The 22446-nt window shown below is 42.5% G+C and overlaps 1 protein-coding gene across 6 annotated transcripts in view; it reads right to left on the bottom strand.

Annotated features, from left to right (window-relative positions):
- Positions 1–2067: 2067 nt before the first annotated feature.
- FNDC3B (fibronectin type III domain containing 3B) overlaps positions 2068–22446 on the bottom strand; it is a 339887-nt gene continuing 319508 nt past the window's right edge. For 5 of the 6 annotated variants that reach the window (XM_034662824.1, XM_011227894.3, XM_034662800.1 and 2 more), the window contains 3 exons: positions 18001–18167; positions 15155–15282; positions 2073–5638 (listed from right to left, as the gene is read on the bottom strand). In XM_034662824.1, the coding sequence (XP_034518715.1) occupies positions 5327–5638; positions 15155–15282; positions 18001–18167 (607 nt within the window). In that variant the 3' untranslated portion in view covers positions 2073–5326. Of the gene's footprint in view, positions 5639–15154; positions 15283–18000; positions 18168–22446 lie in introns of all 6 variants that reach the window. The other variant, XM_034662802.1, reaches the window with a different exon arrangement.

The raw sequence follows: 22446 nt of genomic DNA on the forward strand, positions 1-22446 counted from the left end.
ATACTGCACACTTGGCCAAGGGTAAGCAGGTGTGAGATCTTTTTCTTTCAAATCTTGACCTACCTGCCTCACTGATTTCTAGCTTCCAGTGTTGCTACTAAGTATAAAGCTAGTCTGATTTCTAATCCTATGTGGCCAGTTTTCTATTTTGGGGAACTTCTCTTGGTCCTAGTGTTTTGAGATTTGGCCTTGATAGAGGGCCATTTCCATCCATTGCGTTTGGCACCCTCCCACTCTTTCATTCTGGAAATACATGTGTTTCCTGATTTCTGCTCCATTTTCTCTCCTTTCTCAAGTTTCTATTACTTGGATAGTGAATGTCCTGGTCTGATCCTAATCTTTTATCTTTTCATTTGTTTTCTGTTTTCGAGGTTATTCTCTTAATTCCACCTTCTAAATTTTTAATCTCTCAGAATATTCCCATGTTCTTCAAGCACTCTTTTTCAATAGCATTCGATCCTCCCTCTAAAGAGGACTTATTTTTTTCCTCATCTTTCTGAAGATAACATTTTCTGAAGCTGCTCCTTCCTTAGTCTCTTGATTCTTCCAAGTTGTTGGCGTTGGGCTCTCCCCACTCATGTTTATGAGGTGTCGGGTCGCTCTTCATTAAGCTGGAGGACTAAAAAGCTGACAGGATTGTTGAGTTAGCGTTTCAATTTAGGGCAGTGGTTCTCAATCTTTGCTGCAGACTGGAATCACCTGTGGGGGCTTTAAGAAACACCGATGCTCCAGAAATGCTGGGTTTATTGGTTGAGAGTCAGATCTGACTGTAGGGGTTTGAAAAGCTCCCCAGGTGATATTACTGAGCAGCTCAGGCTGAGAAGACCCACCCAAAGGTGCTCCAGCCGAAACACTTCATGGAAGATCTTTCCATCTTTCCTTTTGGCCCCCGAGGCTCTCTAGGTAAGACTCTAGATACTCTCCTGGATGTCTATGCTCGCGGAATCCCATTTTTGAAAGGGTACCTTGGCCACCCGCTGTCGACTGTCTTCCAGTCTCGGGGCTTTCTGTGTTACCTTCGGAGGATAAACTTACAGGCTTCTGCATGGCTGCAGTTGTCCAGCTGAAAAAACAAAACGGGGAGGAGGCATCTTATGGAACTAATGGCGTTTTAAACAGCTTTCAACTAGTAGTATTTTAGGTTCCTTTCCCCTTCGCCATCACTTCAAAAGGACACGCTTCCATCCGTTTTGAGCCTTAGGGGTATTCTGCATGTCAGCTGAGGTGGTGCTCATTCCTCCCCCTGCGAAATTAGAATTCAGCCTTATGCAGTCAGGTTTCCAAAATTCTGGAGAGAGCAAGCTCTCCCATTCTTCCCAGTGTTGAGGGGAGTTGGGACTTAAAAGACCAAAAAATTCCTTTACTAATATTTTCAGTGGAGTGTTAGGAGCATGCAAAATTTGATGTGTTCAACTGGTCACTTTTACCCGTAAGAACGGCTATCATTCTTTGGAACACAAAGCTCACTTTCTTACATAAACAGTTTTTCCATACATTTTCCCCCCCAGAAATAAAAAATAGGGATTCCTAGCAGAACAATCTACACCTAACGTAACCAGGGCCCTAGCAGGGACACTGTGCTTTATTGCTGTTGTTGTTGTTGAACGAGACCCAGAGGAGGGAGGAAGGAAGTCAAAACCGTGGGAGTTAGTTGGGGAAAGGGAGCGTTCTGGGTCTCGGTGTCCAGAGGTAGACTTGGGCCCCTAAGGCTTGGCATTTGGATAGTATGTTAAGAACGCAGACTCTGACAAAGAATGAATGGCAGCTCCTGGGCCCATGTGGTCCACAATCACATTTTAGCTGTCCCACAGAGGGAAATCTGAATTTTTAGCTTCTTTTGAAAAACTGGCCTGTGTGATTGTGCCTGCGATCTTGCAGGACCTCAACCAGCAGAAGCTGGGCTGCAGCTGCCCCCTTCGGTGGCACTGGAAGCTTCAAGCACTCTGCCACCTGCCCGGCCTCCCAAGGCATTGGAATTTGCAACTTTGGGGATGTGGTTCAACTTTTTAAAAAGTAACAACAACGACAACAACAAAAGCAATCCTATTCATGGCAGAAAAACCCTACTTAAGTCAGAAAGAATTAAAACATTTATTGGGCATAAATATATTACATATACACTACAGATAGGTAGGTATTACATATAGCATAGTATTTGCAAAATCTATACATTAAAATTGATATGGCAGTTTTAATACAATGTATATGAAATAGTCTAAAATTTACAATACAGGAAAACATGATTATTTTTTTTTTTCCTCCTAAAGTTGAAAAGCTTGGAATGTATGTCCAACAGTGAGGTAAAACATTTTGTCTCTCAATTTAAAGAACTGTGCAAGGATAACATTCAAACACATTCAATTAGGGCACTTTTTAATTTTGACAGGAATACTGAATTACTGTAGCCAACAAAACACAGTTAGAAAATGCCAACATTTCAAGTTGATAAGAACAAGGCAGATAATATGAAAAAAATCTTTTAAAAAAGTTTTCGAGACCATTTGTTTGAGGACAAAGGGCAGTTTGCTTCACATGACTGGAGTTTCTTGTGCCAGGGATGAGTCTGACATACAGAGCATCGCAAGCCAGCCACTCACTCATTCCTACGTATTGCAAAAGGGCAAAGAAATAGGTTAATATAACACTTTATTTTATTGTTCGTGTGTAACAGCAACATACATATAGCTATATATCAATGTCACATATGCATATCTGTGATAGAAAACAGCGCCAGATGGAGTAATAATTTTTTTGACCAAAGGCGATAATGAAAACCAGATCACAGAGAACAATAAAATAAAGTGCAGTCAGCTGGTCTTGACACACTTCAGCTTTCTGGTAAGGTTCAACAGGCTGAAAATCTCAAAAAGATAAAGTACTCATAGCAATCTTGGCCTAACGTATTATTTCATTTAAAACATTTCAACCAATTCCGAGAATTTCTTTATAGCAGCAGTTCTGAAGTGTTTCCAAAAAGGGACTTTTCCCCCCTGCGAACAGGGATTTTGTACTCCGCTGACTCTTCATTGCTTCAAGAACGCCTTTCCCCTCCAAAAACCAGCTGTCCGAGATGGCCTCAGAACACGCAGACGCAGTGTTCCCGTGGGTCACAACACAAAGGAGAGGGCTGAGTTTGGGAAGGCCAGAACTTTGGCAAAAATAGATTTACCTTGATGCCATCACTTTGCAAGGCTAATTAAACTAATTATTATAGTCAATAACAAAATACAAAACTCTCTAGTACTTACTACATCAATATAGGCACACAGAATAATTCATTGATCTTAGCGCTTTCTTTCAAGAGATGATTATGGTTTTTTTGGGTACATGTAAACGTTTCAATCACTGATAATGGATTTTTTTTTTTTTGGCATTTAATACACTAGATGCTCTTATCTTTTAAAAACACAAGAAAATGTCAGAAGATTGGTAATACTACAGATGTTGCCAAGGAACAAGACTGACCTAAAATTACAAAAGTATAAAACACACAAAAAAAATAACATGCTACAAGGGAAAATTAGTACATAAGTACATTTAAAAAATTTTACAATAAATAAAGATTGCACTGTAATTGGCATTTAAAGTACTGTATGCAGAATATAGTATAAATAAACCAAAAACAAAATAATGTTGGTTTCCCCATGACTTTGGTATGGGAATATTTTAAGCTAGTACAGGGTACTGCATCTTAAGACAACACAGACCAAGCACAAAATCGCTATGATCAAGAAAAACCAAGTAGCAAAAATATACAAAAACAGAAGCAGGGGGATACACTGTGTCTGTTGCACCCTTTTGGAATATATTTGCACCTCCAACTCTTAAATGTCCCTGAGGTACGCGAACATTATGGACTTCATATAAATAATCCAATGACTTTGGGTTAAAACTGATTATCTCATGACTCAGAATAAACATGCAAGAGTAACACGTTGCACTCCAATAGCACCTGTTGATCAAGGATCTCAAAGCACTTACAAACATTAGAATCCCCATTTTATTTTATTTTATTTTATTTTATTTTATTTTATTTTTAATGCATGGGAAACTGAGGCACAGAGAGGTAAAGTGACGTGTTCAGGTCACGCAGCAAGTTAGTGACAGATCCAGGGAGAGAATCTAGGCTCCTTCACCCCCAAAACACCCTGTGCTTACCACCAAATATCACTCCCTCTCCACACATGGCCAGGTCACCCCCACAAAAATAAGAACTACAAATTTAGATGACTCTCTTTTGGGTTTTACCAGTTTTATCCGCTGTTAGTTAATAGGATGTGCACTGAATTAAGGTACTGACACTCAATCACTTCCTTGATACCTCAAAGAACAGCCTCACGGCAAATCGTTCAAAAACAATGAGCTGACGTGTAAGAAGACTGCTCACAATTAGTGTAAATCACGGACAATGGGCAGAGGCCCTAAACTGTCACCAGTTCTCGTCATATAACTCTGGTCAAACATAACAGAATATAATAACTCTAGTGATTAGATTAGAAGTAGTTATACACAAAGACAAACAAACAAGTTAAAGCAGCTTTTAAAACAGCTGAACAGGGAAACAACTAACTATTGCACAATGCCCTCTTAAAGTTACTGCTATGAATCGCTGGGGTGACATCTACAATGCTCCGTAATTTATAGGTGCATTCTGGTTACTTGATTTCTTAGACAGGCAGCTCATAGTGTTAAAATCATAAGAAATACAGATTATTAAAACATTTCAGATTAAAGTACACATTTTGATTTAAATGAGCTAAACCGTTAAATAACTGAGTGACAAATGGGTTGTTTAGGGCAGCCTTCTCTGAGTGAACACATCTTCTGTACGTTGTTGCGGTTGTAGTTGTGTGGTAATACTCTGACAACACTGAAATCCTAGACCTGTAAGTACACACACTGTGATTCATGTTCACAGAGACAGATGATCAAGACAAAAGAAGTGACTGGTGAATATAAATTACTAAACCGTAACATGGGAAAAAAAAAATCAAAGGCTTGCAAAAGACATCAGTGAAAACAGAATAAAGGCAAATCTGAAAATTTAAAAGAAAACATAAGAAAGCTAGCTTTTGGTATCTGGTTTGCTTTTCTTCTTTTTTTTTTTTCTTTAAAAAAAAAAATCCAGTTTAATCTCTTCCTAGTTTTGCATTTCAAAAAGGTGCACCAAAACACTGATATTTTTTTTCCTAGCTAAATCTGTAAAACAAGAGAAGTATATAAATCAAAGAACAGAAGGGCTTAAAAAGGGGAGTATCTGAATAAATGTGTGTATTAAAATGTGTAGCATTAATTAAATTCATACCTCTAGTTTTGTTGGGTTTGTTTACTTCATTAAGAAGTACTGTAATATAAAGGCAAATAAAATGGACAAAGTTGCAAAGCCAACCACAATGAGGGCTGCAAACTGTTCATCAGTAGGCATCATGCTCTTCATTTTGGGATTGTCTAAGCTCCCCGTGTCCCCTGTAAGCATGACCTCACTTCGTTGCAATACAAAAGCCGCAGAGGGGCTGAAAGCTCCGCTTAGCTCCTGGGAGGTGTCTGAGCAGCGGCGGCACACGCACACGCGGAAGCGATAGTCTGTGTTGGTCTGGAGGCCTGAGATTTGGAATGTTGCTTCTTCTCCCTTGTACACCTTCAAGGACAAACAAAAAAGTCCTGGTCAATTGGTCTGTAACAACACAGTGGTCTCTAACTTAATAATCCGACAAGCCAGGTCCACCAGGCCCCTGGTGTTTACTCCAGAATACAAAAATTATACAGAAAGGCATTTCTCCTAATCTGTATTTCATTCAACAACAACCAAAGATAGGTATTCATTCCAACCCACCCTGAACAACAGAATACAAAATCCAGTGACTGGAATTGCAGCTGACCTGAGCAATATACATCTAATGAAATTTTAATAATTTAGACTACAGATTAGAAGATGACTTAATTCTTAGAAAGGGCTCCATGGTCTTGGTCCACAGAATGAATCAACATTTTTTTTAAGCAGAAACAATTAAAAACTGTTGTACAAACAGTAAGATGCAAAGTGTCAGCTGGATGATTTTGACAGTTGCATACACCAGATTACACTACACCATTAAGACATCCTATTTCCACCCCTAAGAAGTACACGCCATTCTGACTTCTTTCTATCATTAGTTTGGCCTGTTCTACAAGTTCACGGAAATGGAATCCTACTTCATGTCTGTTCTTGAGCCTACAAGGTTCACCCATGGTATGGATTCAGTAGCTGTTCCTTTCACTGCAGGGTAGTGTTCCATCGTCTTCTTGTATCTCAGTGTATCCATTCTTTTTTTGATGGACATTGGTAATTTTTTCCAGTTTGGAGCTTTTATATAATAAGACTGCTATGAGCATTTCTGTATAAATCTTTGAGGACTTAAGTATTTATTTATTTCACGAGAAATAATTTTCCCAAGTGATTCTGTCACTTTGTACTCCTGCTAGTAAAGGATGAGAGTTCCGGTTGCTCCACATTCTCATCAACATTTGTTACTGTTGGCCATTTATATTTTAGCTAAATAATTCCCATTGTGGGTGATAATGCTATCTCATCTGCATTTGCCTGATGCCTAAAGATGCTTCCTACCTTTTCATGTGCTTATTGGTCATTCATGCATCTTCTTTTGTGAAGAGTATTTTCAAGCCTTTTATTAATTTGTAGGAGCTCTTATATATATCTGGATAGTCCTTTGTCAGATATGTGTTACAAATATTTTCTCCCAGTTTTAAGGGAGATACTTGCCTAACTGTTTTTGTAAAAAAATTTTGATACAGTCCAATTTATCACAAATTAACATTTAAACTATTTAATGGTCGGTCTGGTCATACAGAGAGTACACACTTAAGACAATCTCTTTTTTTCTACTAAGGATCTGGGATATTTTCTTCCCCTTTGTTCATCTAATATAATCACCACAAGGCTTACTTTTACAGGAACTTGAAAGCTACCAGTTTACTTAGAGATGACTGAAGCTAAGGAGAGTTTTTGATGAAGGATGGGAAGGGAGGTCTCACGTATCAAAGTGATAGATTCAAACTTAGAGAACGATAATTGCATTAAAATTACATAAAAATTCATGGCTTACATTGGAGTCAGTGAATAAAGACAGGAAAAAAGTACCTGTCAACTTTGCCCATTAATACAAATCCCCTAGAAAATAAAAAGTATTTCCAATGATCTCCACTTCGTCTGAAACACTCGCCAGCTATAGAGTAAGAATTTACAAATGTGCTTTTAAAGCCTCGTGTGTAAACTTCTACCCAAAAATAGGACATTCCACCAGTGAACACAGGTGCACCGGCCATGAATTTAGTGTTGGACAAACAAAGACAGCAAAAGGATCTCACAGTTTAGAAGCGCCACCCGACTTCCAATGTTCACTTGATATTTAGCCTTTTTCTTAAGATTTTTCCTCCCATTCTCACACTTCATAAGTAGACTTTGTCTTATTATACTTTTGTTCAGTGCCTAAGTGCCAGAAAAGCAATTCTGCCCTTTTCTTATGCTGATCCAGAATCATCATTGCTTTTGCTATTCCTTTGTAAGATTTTTAAGCACGCTCCTCCTGGTGAGTTCCCCTATTTCTTTAAAGACTGTAGAAAGAGCATTAGCAACTGGAGTCATAGACAGAACTGGGCTGGAGCAACCAAGTATAAATGAATGAGTTGTAAGAAGACCCAGGACACTCCTTTCTCACTGTTCCAATGATGAATTAGTTAAATGGATGGTTTAAGACGGGCCTGCTGTCATGGTGATTGCCCCAACCCACACACTGCCAGCTATTCGAGAGTTCCACCTACACCATAATGGAACTGTCTCTTTATGAATTATTTCCTAACATGTGAGTGGTCTCAAGAAAACAGTGGTGTACATTTTTTTTCTTTAAAGGGATCTTGTACCTGTGAATGTTCTTTGCTTTCTCAATCTAGATTTAATTTCTTAACTTTAAACACTGAAGTTGCTATTTTCTGAGAAAAGTCTTTTCTTGGAAACTGTTGGGACCATTCCTGAAGGGAATGATTTACAACCCTGGGACCAGTATACCAGTTTGATAAAGAAGGTCCCTCCACACTTGCCATCTGAGCTTTGGTTTCTCACCTGCAACACCCCAGGGAACAATCCATTCTGATTCTGCGGTGATAAGTTACCATGGGGATGTTTACTGAGTTGGAGAGAAGCTGCCATCTAAGCCTTAGCTGCAAGATCTCCCGCTATACCTCTTTTATTGATTCTTAGAGGCCACATTTCTTGAAACATTTGTTTGCACTTATCAAAGGTTGAAAGACGGTAGCTGTTGGAGCTCTTCTCCTCCATGAAACCCTGGGGAACTGGGCCTGGTTAGACTGGGAGGCACTGGGCAGATCCTTCTTGAGTACAGGAACTGGAACCAGGATGCCAGGTCTAAGTCCTTGCTCTGTTACTTTCTAGGTTTGTGAACTTAGGCAACTAACAGCTCTGAGTCTTGGTTTTTCTCCTCTTTAACCTGGGGATAGGAGCAGTACCTAAGCTAACCCCTAAGAGGGACTGAGGGTTAAATGAGAAGCTGGACGTAAAGAGTGCTTTGTGAGAGCAACATAATGAAGGTGGTCAACTTTATCAAATTTAATCCTCCTGATTAGAGATAAAAGACATTGAGGATCAGAGACTGTTAATTTCTTAAGGACTCATAGCAAGTAAGGGCAGGGGTAGACCCCCCAATGAGATCCCACTCTTAAACACCCATGCTCACCAATGGAACCGCCCCAGCCCTGGCTCTCCCATCCCCTTTGGCAGGTAGTGATGCCACCACTTGTCCTCTGCTTTAGTCCTAGTCTATGTCTACAGTCTGACATGAGGTCCAATTCTGTTGGCCTGATTTTGTCTTCCCAGACAGCTCCACTATCTTTCTGGTGTTTCCGTTAAACACCTCTCAGATCACCCCATCTTGGTTTCCTCCTGTCTCAGAAGTAAAACACCGCCCTTTTCTTCTGAGGTATGGAAAGCAGTTCCTCTACTCCGTCTGTGCCAAGCAAAGGCTAGGGCAGCATTTCTGTGATGTGGCCTCTTACTTCATGCCATCAAACAATGACCTCATTGCCGAAAACCAGTTAATAACCTGTCCCCGCAGATGTTTTTGAGACTTTTGGCAAGCAGATATAAATGTTCACTTGTATCTGTTTAAATGAATTCTATGGTTTCCGGAATTTGCACAGCTAGAGCTTTTGAAGAAAGCTGGCCCAGAAGTATATTTTATTTCTTAGGAACCCAATTCATGGAATCTCGAAAAGAGACTTCATATTTTCATTGTGATGGCTTTGCTCAACTCTAGTTCTCTGGAATGAAGATCTCTGAAAATGTATTTAGAGAGCAAAGAGGAATGCTACTTTCCTCATACCATTTGGCAAAAAGCTTAATGAGGGAAAAATGAATATTTAATTGAAGGGAACTTCCTTAATGATAAGCCCAATTAAAACTTAGGCTTCAATTTGTAAATGTTTTTCTTTTAGCCATTCTGGTTGTTTTAACTGGAACAGCTCCCCTCTTTTACAAGCATTGCCAACACAGAAATCTTAATAAAGAAAAAAAAAAAAAAAGAAACATGATACACATATTGACTGTGGGACTGTGTTCTATTAATGCCACAGCAACCAGCACCATGGATGGCCTGAATTCAGTGAATGTTCTCGAATTAGAACCCTCAACTACTCAAGAGTAGATATTCTTATACCACAGTGCCTGAAAAGAGAGGATCATTATGAGAAACAAGTAAACATGAACATTAAGTATTAGAACATAGACACAAACCACAGAGGCAACAGGAACGAGTTTTTAGTATAGGGCTGCAGCCATCACTGTAAAGCAATCGAATCATTAACAGTAAGTTGTTTTCAGTGTATTGACAGAAAATACAGAGTTTCTAATGTATTTTAGAAATGGTCAACAATGTCTTAAAGCCTTTGGATTAATGCTGAACTAAGGAAAAATTAAAACAATCCCAATACCCCCTTTCCTGATGATTCTCGTTCCTGAGGTTTGCGCGAATGGATCTGTTCTGGGGGAAACAGTTATAGCCAGGGGATCACCAAACCACAGGCCCATCCTGTCTGCCGCACAGCTGCGCCTCCACTGAAGGGACTTTTCACGGGACTGTGCAGCTCTCCGCTTGAGGATGGCAGGCCGCGGGCCCTGTGTCCCTTTATTTTCATTCATTTTGACAGGAGCACCATTATGGGTTTTTCCTCCTGCCTCAACCCAATTTAAAAGGCATGGCTTCACTTAAGATTGTCTTTATTGAAGTAACCAATCATAATATCGCAAGATGTAGGTAAGTAGTATTATTTTTATAAAGACTATTTCTGTTCTTGATTTGATGTACTATATATTTTAAAGTAATTCTGACATGTTTATCCAAAGAGGAGGATTTAAAGTAATACCCAGACAACTAAAATGAAGAGTCTTGTGTTCCCTGATTCAGAACACCGCACTGTGGAGCTGGAATCCTCCACCCCAGGGTCTTCTGGGGAGGACTGCCGGGGGCCGCCCTGGGCCAGTGCCTGCTGCCCCTCTCGGGAACCGCAAAGGCAGACGTAAGCGCACAGTGTTGTCGTTTACACGGCACGTTCTCACTACCGGAGGGGCGGAAGCTCACGGTGACCCCGAGTTAGAGGATGAGTATCCCTCCTTGTACAACAAAGCGGCCGAGGCTCAGTGAGGTGAATTCGTTCTAATATCACAGGACTGTGGGATACCCTCCAGTTCAAGACGGAACCCACCAACCTGCAAGCCTCCTTTGTCGAGGGCGCAGTGCGGCGCAGGCCTTGTGGTTCCTGAGCTGAGGAGGGCAGGTAAGGGGCTGTTACTGAACTGTTTCTTGAAGGTCTGCTGTTTTCACCCTAATGCGACTATAAGCTCTGAGCGTACTGACCATGGTCTTCTGTTATATGCCGGGCATCCCTCATAGTACAGAGGACCTGACAGTTTCTCAATAACCCAGGGTCCTATACCTGGGCTCCAAGAAACTGAAGATACATTTGTCTCATGCATTTTAAATGGGTGTATGAACATTCTTCTGATGGCCTTCATCAGATACTTAAAGGAAGCTAAAAACCTAAGAAAATTAAGAATCTGTCAAATGATGGCTTTTAAAAATACCCCCATGCTGATCTATTGTTTTGTTTTGGATATGAGCCTTTATTCAGGCAAAAATTAAAACAAACTGTGTTAGGGAATTAAACTGATAAGCTCTAAGACTTTCAAACAGTTGCGTTAAGAGAAGATCTTTCCTCATAGCTCATAATGTGATGTCATGAAGAATCAATTCAGGTCCCAATACTATAGTCTAAAATAGGATACAAAATGAAAATTCATTTATACAAAGATGCCATCAAATTAACTGTAAAGGTCCACAAATTTCAGATGCTTTAAAGGTTTCCTTAATGCAACAAATCTGAGCATTAAGAATATTAATGACTTGCCACAGATCTTGTCCCCTAACAGGTAATAATTTGTTAGTTTGTTGCTCTTTTCTCATCTTCAGTGTTTAAGTATTTTTTGTAAGAATTATTGCAGTCTGAACAGGATGTGAACATGCTTCACATCCTGTAGGTATCAAACTGTCTATGCTATACCTTGCGCAAAAAAATCAGTCACCTGCATATACATACAATTTTCAGTCTAGAATGCTTTGTAATTAATACTTTCTGAAAAGAAGTTTTAAGCTGCTTGGAAAACACATGTTTATTAATGGCAGAAAGCCAAATCAATATATGTATGCATTCTATACAGTAACATTTTAGGTGAGGATTTACTACTTTGAGAGATTGTTTTATAATTAAGGCCAACTGCTTGCCTCATATTGTCATAGTTGAACAAAAGAAAGCTAATAAGCTAGAACCAAGGCAAAATTAAAGTCTGTGTTTCAAGCAAAACATCAGGGAAAGCCTCCGTGCTTGCCATATTTGCCTGTAAACCTAGGTCTGGGAAGCAGAAGGACCCTTTCTATTATAGGTAATTTTTTTTCACCTAAGTTAAAACACTTCTAAATCCACCCCACGCTGAAGCTTACTCTGCTCACCACCAAGGGTTAAGGAACCCTGTTCCTTTGAAACTGCCTCTTTCATGCATGCAAGAAACATTTACGGAATGAATGCCTAAGTACGTGCCAGTGCTGAGAAAATAAAAATGAGGACCGCAAGCCCATATGCGAGCGGATCCTGTCTGATCAGCGCTGGGACGGGGGCACACCCAGCGCTCCCGAAGTCCCGGAGCTCGGCCGTGCTGTACGCTCAGCACTGATTACCTTGCACGCCCTCGTGCTTTCCTTCTACGTACCCTCTCTGGACCATACTTATTTCAACCGTTACTCTTGCAGCCATAATATAAATAGGTTTCACTCCCTATTTCATGTCCAGAACAAGCAGACGAAGTACTCGAAACATCATGTTTAAGTTAATGCCTACTGAATAGGAGAAGCAAAAAAACTCAGTACAAATTGTTCCTGACTCAACTGTGGCTCCTTATGTGCCACTACCCACCTTAATCATTTCTTGGTAAATGCAGTAAACACACGGTCATGTGAAGAATGCTAATCCCGGTCTACTGAGCCTGCCCCTCGGTACTGTGTTTTCATCTATTTCCAACAAGAGACTCAGTTACAGCTACGGTAAGAAATTTGGAATATACACATGTGATGAGGTCCCATACTAGCATTTGTATGTCCATACGTCTACACATATAACATTAAACAAACATTAAAATCTAAAGCTATTAAGTAATCTCTACACCCAACATGGGGCTTGAAGTCACAACCCCGAGAACAAGAGTCACGTGCACTTCTGACTGAACCAGCCGGGTGTCCCAAACAAATAGCTGATTAAAAACAGCCAACCTGCCAATAAAATCTAAATTATTGAATGAATTCACCTGTGTTTTAGCAATGCTTGCAATGTACAGATAGTGATCAAATACTGCTTTTTCAATGTCAAACAGCAATCACTATCTTTTAAGAAGCAGAACATTTTTCTAAGAACAGGCAGGAAAGCATGGTACATGGAATATAATGTTTTTAAAATAACAATGACAAACGCAATGAATGTACTGTTGGGATATGAATCATTCTTAAGTGTTAAACGATATGCTGTGAAATGCTGTAATGTTTTCTCTTCTAACCATCATCACACCGCTATGGAACAGGACAATGCTGCTGGTGTTAAGATGACAAAATCCGGTGGGAAAAACCCTCCGCTCCCTATCTGAGCTGAGACCCTGCAACCAATCCTATTTTTCTGGTAAGCTGAAACAAACACGTGAAATTATTTACTCTGAAATGGTACACATCTACTAGAAAGAGATTGGAAAGTGAGACAACACAACAGTGTGTGTGTTTTTTGTTTTTTTTTTTTTTAGTGCTTTGCTCTTAAAGAGGAATGATGGAAACTGGACGATGACATCATCCGCTGATGTTAATCAATACTTGGTAGATGTCATAGTTAAAAATAGTTTTTTGCAAACTGTGGTTAAAGCAATTCATTCTTCTTGATCTGATTCTTCATATTAACAAAGTACATGAAATGCACCAAAATTTTCTTTGATTGTTCTACACATTTGCAAGTATTCTTCGTTATTAAATAAGGAACATTAACCAGCATTTAACAAAAACTCTGAATCAAATTATTTTCTGCCTGTTTTGTGTATCTGGAGCCTCTAGAGCTGAATAGAGAGGTCTTTACAAATTAGGCTAATGTTTGAGAAGGTAGTTTCCGAGTTTGATATACACGCATGCCTCCTTTAAAAGTTCTGGTAAGGAATGGGCTTCACCTTTCCTTAGAGTAATAGTATCATATCCTGCTTTTATCCTGATAAAAACAGTTATTAAGTTCCTGGAAACATAGGAGAAGGAAGGGAAGAATGAAGGGGGCGGTAAACAGAAGGGGGAATGAACCAGGAGAGACTGTGGACTCTGGGAAACAAACTGAGGGATTCAGAGGGGGGTGGTGGGGGACTGGGATAGGCTGGTGATGGGTAGTAAAGAGGGCACATACGGCACGGTGCACTGGGTATTATACGCAAATAATGAATCATGGAACATGGCATCAAAAACCGGGGATGTACTGTATGGTGACTAATATAACAAAATAAAAATTAAAAAAAAAAAAAGGTTCTTGGAAACATAACAGAAACCAATGGGGCATCTTAATCTTTTGTAGCCAGTGACTGATAATCTGTAGTGCCCGAAGAATTAAGGATCAAAAAGTGTTGGGAAAAATAATAAAACCAAATTCCTTATCTGGCTCTATTCCAGTTACATTCTCTCTTGCACGGGTTCATCATGTGATCTGTAAAGCCTTGCTGACTCAAACTATGGTTCACGGACCAGCATCGCTGGGGAGCTTGAGCCCTCACCCCACACCTACTGATTCATCTGCATTTGAACAGATCCCCTGGGGATTCCCCTGCACCTTAAAGGGGGACAGTGACCTGGAGCTGCTCAATCGCAGGCCTCAAGAGCTGATAAGCCATACTCCTTCTGTTGTAACTCCTATGGAAAAGGCAGAAGGGAGTGGGGGAACTGGGTCGCTCAGCCAGTTAAGCTTCAGACTCTAGAGCTCAGCTCAGGTCTTTCTGGGGGAGGGGGGAAGAGGGAGAGAGAGAATCCCAAACAGCCTCCATGCCCAGTATGGAGTCGATCCCATGATCCTGAGATCATGACCTGAGCTGAAATCCAAGAGTCACAGGCTTAACTGACTGAGCCACCCAGGTGCCCCTCAGCTCAGCTCTTGCTCTTAGGGTTGTGGGTTCAGGTCCTGCCCTGACCTGAGTCAGGCTCAGTACTCCAGTTGAAACTACTTCCCCTCTATAGTAAACCACTGGCACTTTGGTTTTCAACTGTATAAAGACTCTGATATTTGTAAACACCACTGCCAGTATCAAATACAAATACGGAATTTAAAGCTCTTTATAGGGTCATGCTTGAGAACTGAAAATTTAATACCTCCACAGACAAAACGTAAACTACGGCTTATATAAAGGGGTACACGTTAGGCAGTTTCTATCACTGATTTTAAGAAAAATGCCGCCCACCTGTCGCTGAATTGCTCATGGCAAGAGGCAGAGGCTGGACTGAGAAGCCATACATGTGCCACACACACTAGTTCTTACCTGTTTGTACTCAGATTCTCTTCCAACCAATACCTGCAGAACGTAGTTGACAGGGTCGCCTTTCATTGGTGGTACCGTCTCCCATAAAATTTCACATGAATTTCCTTCCAACTGTGTTACTCGAGGTGCTGAAACACAAATCCACATGTCCAAGCTCAGAATTCAAAGTATCACAATAACCATCAACATTTTGGTAATGGGAGTAGTGGGGGGTAGTGGGAGAGTGCTTGTGCCCGCTCTGAGGGGAGTTTAATTGCCCAGCCTCCTATAAAACCTGCAGGAAACCCTTTACACAGAGAAGATACTCCATGACTAGCAAGCTATTGGTGAAAAAATCCTTTGCTCATTATCCCATTAATAACTGCTTGGCTTGGATTGCATTTTTGTTGTTTTGCTAATTTTTAAAAAAAATTTTAAAAAAGATTTTATTTATTTGAGAGAGAGGGAGGGTGGGAGAGAGCATGGGCAGGGGGAGGGGCAGAGGGAGAAGCAGGCTCCCCAGTGAGCAGGGAGCCCGCCCTGGGGCTTGATCCCAGGACCTCGGGATCATGACCTGAGTGGAAGGCAGACTCTTAACCAACTGAACCACCAGGTGCCCTGGAAATTTTGTTATGTTTTCAGTAGCTATTGAGCATGTTCTATGATTAGGCCCTGAGCTGGAGACGTTGGAGAATGCAAAAATGGGGACTGTAAACCCTGCTTTCAAGCGAATTAAGATCAAGTTGAGCAAAGGGGCGAGCAAGGTAGGAGACAAATACAATGGGACATAACGTAAAGAAGATTAAACGGGGGTGTATGAACAAAATGGAAGGGAGAGTCTCATCTGTGTGAGAGTCTGAGGAAGGTGTGAGAAGCAGATGACATGTGAGATTAGGTCCCAGAGAATGGCCAGCATTGAGAGAAAGCCTTTAAAAATCAAGTTATCTCCTATTTCTTTTTTTTTAAGTTCATTTTTCACCTACTAGACTCATAATTCTGGTTTAAAGGAAGATTATATTAGTTTGTAGTAAAGCATGAAAAATTAAAGAATTTAAAATATTTTCTCATAGCTCACGCTGTATCTCTATAGCTTAATTCAATACCTGAGATTTTTCTACTTTGTAACTAGAATGCGTAACTCCTCTCTGAACCCCCTTAATCTTTATATTCTTTAGAGGCAGTGGTTTCTACGGGCAATTCTGTACAACACTGCTTCAGAAAAATAAAGGTTTTCTTAAAAATAAGTTGTAGTTAGTTGGCCAAAACTCTATGCAATTTACGGAAAAAATAAGGGATGCTGTCAGACCAAACAGCCCTCCAAACAGCTAAGACAATAATTTCCTGAACCTAAAAAGAAGAGGAAGAGGATGTGATCATGTGGCAGTGTTAGGAAACTGTCCTTCTGAAGAAAACGTACATGAAATTCAAGTGCTTCCAATTCAGTATTCCACTGTCCAAGAAACGCATCTCCACCAACACACACTTAGGCAAAGGAGTGTCACCAAGACCCTTGACGTTTGCTAGCTGGAACATGTGGCCAGCCTTCCCTGTCACAGCACATCTGTCAGCCCCGGTGTGTTCAGGAACCTCTTCGGTTACAGCCGCCGGGCGAAGCTGTACCGAAGGGCTGGGCCACTTACTACCCAAGTGATGCAGGGAGCCCCGACGTGCACGTGCGTCTGTGCTAGTTTCTCAGTCACAGGAAGAGGCAACGGCCAAAGAACTTCTGAACTGCTGAGGGGAGGGGGTGCCATGAAGCACCCTGGAAGGAGCCAGAGAAAGCCTTCACAGAATCCAGGCCAGACCCCGACCCAGGCCCTGAGGTCTCTTACCCTCTGCGACAGACCCGCCCTGGCGGTGGCTGACAGAGCTCCTCCCTCAGGAAGCTCTGAATCAAAACGGCCTTGCTCCTGGGGCCACACATATAAAGGACCTCTTTTCAAGGTCGTACTCATCCCCCTGGCCACCCAAGTAATACAAAGCAAACCCTTTTTACCCAGATAAAAGCTAAGTCAGATAAGCTGCCTGTGTGTCCACCAGCCCCGGGTCATTTTGGGCAGCAGCTGGATAAAGCCACCAGGGTGGCTGACCTCGCAAAGGCAGCAGGAAGCTTCATTGGAATCACCCTTTTGGGGAACAGAGGGGCACAGGCTCGGAGTCTGTGAGGGGGCCGTTGGGAGGGCCGAGCCAGCTCCACCCCACTGCTGTCTGCCCATCCTGCGAGTCCGCGGTGCACCAGGGGGACAAGGGCTCACCAGACCTGGGGGTGGGGTGGGGACAGCCCGGGAAGAGTGGCGCTTGCTCACTCCCTGTCCCCACAAAGGGATGGAGTCAACCGTCACTGGCCAACCTCAAGACAAACACTCAAGGAGATGAGACCAGGCCACGGCCGCTTTTTTCAAAGGCACGTCTCCACAGTAAGAGCTGCGGCCGGGGGACAGGGTGATGAAGTCGCCTGGGTCAGGCTCCGGCACCAGAGTCACCTGAGGATGGACACCAACCTCTGCTCTTCCTGACAGCCTCCGGGAAGGGAGACTCAAGCCCTCCACGGCGAGCTGTCGTAAGTGCCATCAACACCGGGGGTTCACCCTCATTGCTAACCCCGTGTGAAACTCGGTGTGGTCCTTTCCTTTGTCCGTCTCCCGTGGGGACGAGGCTCTTACATTATTTGCAGACCCGAGGAAAGGCCTTTCCACAGAGAACCCACTCCCCAACCTTCTCTTTCAGAAAGTTGTTCACGATTCTATGGTGCTGATACTAGAAATACTAGAAGAGTATATTTAAGGTCAGCCTTGAGCCTCCTACTCCAAGTTCCAACATTTCCTTCCTCTCACAGAAGAATGTGCCAGAATTCACTGCCTACAAACCTTTGATGGTGGGGGGGACGCATTTGGTTGTGCTGAAGGTATAGGTTTCTGAGAAGGGCCCTTCCCCAGCCTCGCTCGCTGCCTGGATTCTGAAGGAGTAGCATGTGAATTCCGTCAGTCTCTGGACTTTATAGGTGTGGCTGGGTCCTCTGTAGATGGAAATAAACCTAGAGGAAGGAGCAGAATCCATTAACCGCCTGAACTTTTACTGGTGACAAGAAATCGTCACTGTTCACTTACCTTCTGCTATATACGAGGTGATGAAGTTAATGTTAACTGGGCACCTGGGAGATGCAACGGCCTCTTTTCCTGGATTTTCCAAATAACTGAGGTTTAGCTTGAAAATTCCTTCAATTTTAACCTTTGTCTTTGTAAGAGCTTTCAAAGCCCCTTTCCCAAACCAGTAAGAAGACATTGTAAGATTACAGATCTTTGAGAAAACATTTTTAAAAGGAAAAGATATTTAGAATCCTCCATCAGGTTAATCAATATAATGGAAAAGCAGCACAGGTGAACTGCACAGTTAAACGGGTGGCTTCTGGATCCTTCTCCAATCCGAACCTGGAATATTTTGTACTCTAATTATTATCTCCAAAAGACAGAAGTGTAGAATGCATGAAGATAGAAACAAGACCTTACGTTTTCAAGTGTCTTCCCCCAGGGTCTTGAAAACTGTGTATTTTTACAATGAAACTGGAGTACCTACAACTAGTAATATACTATCATCGTTTGTCTTTTTATAGTTAAAGAGAAAATTTTGGAAATAACTTCCCCCCACTTATCCAGAACTTCTGTAGGTTTGGGACTTGAATCCTGCCGGCCCAAGGCCTTTTGGGGAACCACGACGTGACCTGGTCTGACACAGGCCCATCGGCTCCCCCAGTCTTCACTGCCAGTGTCTGACGACAATCCGCTGTCTTCAGAAACTGCTGGAAGTCGGTCGGACAAAATCACAGTGTAAAACGTCTCATCTCTTAGGCCAGTTTAGCCTAAGGGGCAGGCAGGATTTATGAATTCATTTAGCAAACATTTCTTGAACATCTGCTGTGTGCCAGGCTCTGTGGCTTCAAAGATGAATAAGACCAAATCCCTGTGGGCTGGTTGGTCCTGTATGTGGTCAGAGTTTTCTGAAAGCAGCAGTGTTTTCCTGTGCCAGAGAACAGTCCCTCTGGATGGATGGATGGATGGATGGATGGATGGATGGATGGATGGATGGATGGGTCTAGAGATTAAACAACTTTTTTAGAAAACCCCTCCGAGTCAATACTTATTTTACAACACCCACGCATTCATCAGCCTTCACAATTGAGTTCCTGAGCCCTAGCCATTTCACTAGCTAATGTTCCCTCTGCTGTGCTGTGCAAGAAAGAACCTTTTACTGAGGGCTGAACATTTTCAATTTCAGGGAAAGCCAGAGTCCACTCTGACACTCACAAATACCATGGCAACCTGTTTAGTGCTCTTAACACATTACCACCTTAATGAAGATACCCTTGGCTAATGCTACTCATTAACTCAGCCTCACCTGGGCCAGAATCTCTGACCAGAATCACTGCCCTTGGTTGTACCGCAAAACGGAAGTCACGGTTTAAGAAGTAAACGTGTTACGTCTTCATTACAAACCTGCAATAAAAGCCTGATCTTTGAAAGAATTCGGAGACGGTTACTAGCAATAGTACTGCTTCCCTGCCATGCCCTGCTCTCAGGAGACTGTTCCTTTTGAAAATAAGGTCAATATATCCACGTGGGCAGAAGCACTCACCGTCACAGAGAAACGGACTGAAGCAGATTCAGGACTCTAATTTGGTAGTGTCATCTAAATTGGGCAAACAGCATACATACCAATTTTCAAATACATCAAAATCTGCTTCTGGACTGTTGTTTTCTTTTTCCCTTTAATTTATTGTTTGGCTCTTTCACTGCTGCATTTCAGTTTTTAAAAATTGCATCTAATTTATAGAAGGCACTGTAGAAACAGGTGCTAGCAATGAAGAACTCCGAAATCTCACCGTGAGAGCGCTTGCTTAAGTCCGGGGCTGGTGTTACTCACAAAACAGAGAGGTTACATTTGCTTTTGGAAAACAGCTAGAATGACTCTGAAGGAGACATTTACCCAGTGGACTTCAGGTTCAAGTTTACTCCCCTTGCAGAGCAAGTCAGGGGCTGGCAGCCTGGTGCACCCGGCAGAAGAGCACTGAGGACAAGAGGGAAAGGGGTAGTTCTTTCTCCCTGCAGTCTTTTCTAGAATGAGCATGTGTCTGATCAGTCTTTAATTTAGCCCTCTGTGTACTTTGGCAATAGTACATCACTCGCTGCCCTGCTGTCTGACCTTGCTCCACTTCGAAAAGGCACAGGAAGGAATTCTGGGGGGAATAACAAAACTGGATGGGGCTAATTCCTAGGTCATGTAATTAGCCAAGTACAGAGCCTCAGTCAGTGGAGGGAGGACAATGGGCATGTGACAGACTCCCTCCTGAGTCTAAGGGGCATGGGGGCGGTGAGGGGAGACACCAGGAATCCTAGCAGCTTTGGGAGAAGCATTACGAAATCGCTAGTGGGGCCAACTCTACCCTAAAGGCCCACTTAGAGAAAAAGGGGTGTCCTGTCCTCGTGGGGCCTGCGTCCTAAGGCAGACGCACAGGCCCCAGGTCCGTAGGAGCTGAGCAATGAAGCAAGACAGCTCCACTCCTGTCTTCTAAGGCCTTCTCCCCACACACCTCATTCTGATGGATGACTGAGAGCCACAGGGAGCCACTGAAGACAGCGGGTCTGCCAAGGGTTGTAAGAGTTCATACGTTTATCCCTTTAATGGTTTCCCACACCCGCCTTCTTGAGGACACACAAGAGGTAGAGCCAAAAGAGAAGTGCAAGGATGAGACTGTGGGGTGAGAGAAGAGAAAGACTGGGTATGCACACTGTCTAATGTGGAAATCACTGACCACAGTCATGTCCAATTTCATGCTGCTTTACTTTTTTTTTTTTTTTAAAGATTTTATTTATTTATTCGACAGAGATAGAGACAGCCAGTGAGAGAGGGAACACAAGCAGGGGGAGTGGGAGAGGAAGAAGCAGGCTCATAGCAGAGGAGCCTGATGTGGGGCTCGATCCCACAACGCCGGGATCACGCCCTGAGCCGAAGGCAGATGCTTAACCGCTGTGCCACCCAGGCGCCCCATGCTGCTTTACTTTTAACAAAGGAATGTATTCAATGCCTAAGTCAATGGATTCTAGTTAAATGCTCCTTGTAAGTCAGTGTGTCAATCAAAAGCCCAAATCCTTCATAAAATCTCACCTCTCCATTTTAGGTTTCTGGAGACATGACCTTTCTATGTTAACAGCCAGTTTGGCACTTTAAGTCTAACTTTAGGGATTTCAAGAATTTTAATTTTGAAAACTTTCAGGGCGTATAACACCCAGTGCTCCATGCAATACGTGCCCTCCTTACTACCCTTCACCGGGCTAGCAAACAATGAATCAGGCCAACACTACATCAAAAGCTAATGAGATACTATATGGTGACTAACATAACATAATTAAAAAAAAAGATACTAAAGGGAAAAGAAACAACTTTAAGGGCTAACACTGGTTGTATGTTGCTCCTACACCCACCCGACACTCTCTTCGTAAATGTGGGGTCCACGAGCAGAACGGGCACTGAGTTCCATGAGCCGCCAGCAACCTCCAGCCTCTTTGTGCCTCTGCTTTCTCCTCTGTGCTGTAGGGGTCTCCGTGCCCCGCCTCCCTCACGGCACTGCGCTCAGGTTTAAATGAGTTAACAGAAGCGTTCAGCCCGGTCCTGACCTGTAACCACACTCCGCAGGTGCCAGTCACAATTATTATAATGCTAGGGTTTTTAACAAACTCCACTCTCCCTTCTGAGAGCCCACCTACATCCCTGCAGGCTAATACTGAGGTTACTTTCTTTTCTCCTGGGTAGAGAGCTGGCTGTGTGGGGAGAGAGGCCGTCCTGTAAGCCGGGCCCTGGTGGCCGGCTGGAGGCATCAGCTGTGGGGCCCGTTTACCCTCCACGCTGGGACCCCTGGTGAAATGTGGCCAGCAGTGCCTCCCTCACAGGTCTGTGGTGGGATCTGGTTTGAGAGCTCACGTGAGTGCACCAGTCCCTACACGGAGCAGACCTTAAGGAAATGTCATGGATCCTAAATTTCTTTCTGTATGTGCTGACAGGGACATCTGTTTCAAATAAAGCTCACCAAAACAAAATAAAAAGCTCATGAGCCAACACAAAAAGAAGAGGGTCCCTCTTTTACTGCAATTCTGTAATTATTTCCCATCATTCCAAGAGGCAGGAGAAGAAAGAATCTTCTTTCTTTGGAGCCAGTGATTTATGCCAGTTGCATGGTGGCCTCTCGAGGTGGCTCCGTAGGTGAACGCCCTGTGGCTAGAACCACCGGCAGAGATTAAAAATATTCATCAAATATTTGTTTT

Source organism: Ailuropoda melanoleuca, chromosome 1, assembly GCF_002007445.2.
Source record: "Ailuropoda melanoleuca isolate Jingjing chromosome 1, ASM200744v2, whole genome shotgun sequence".
NCBI lineage: Eukaryota > Metazoa > Chordata > Mammalia > Carnivora > Ursidae > Ailuropoda > Ailuropoda melanoleuca.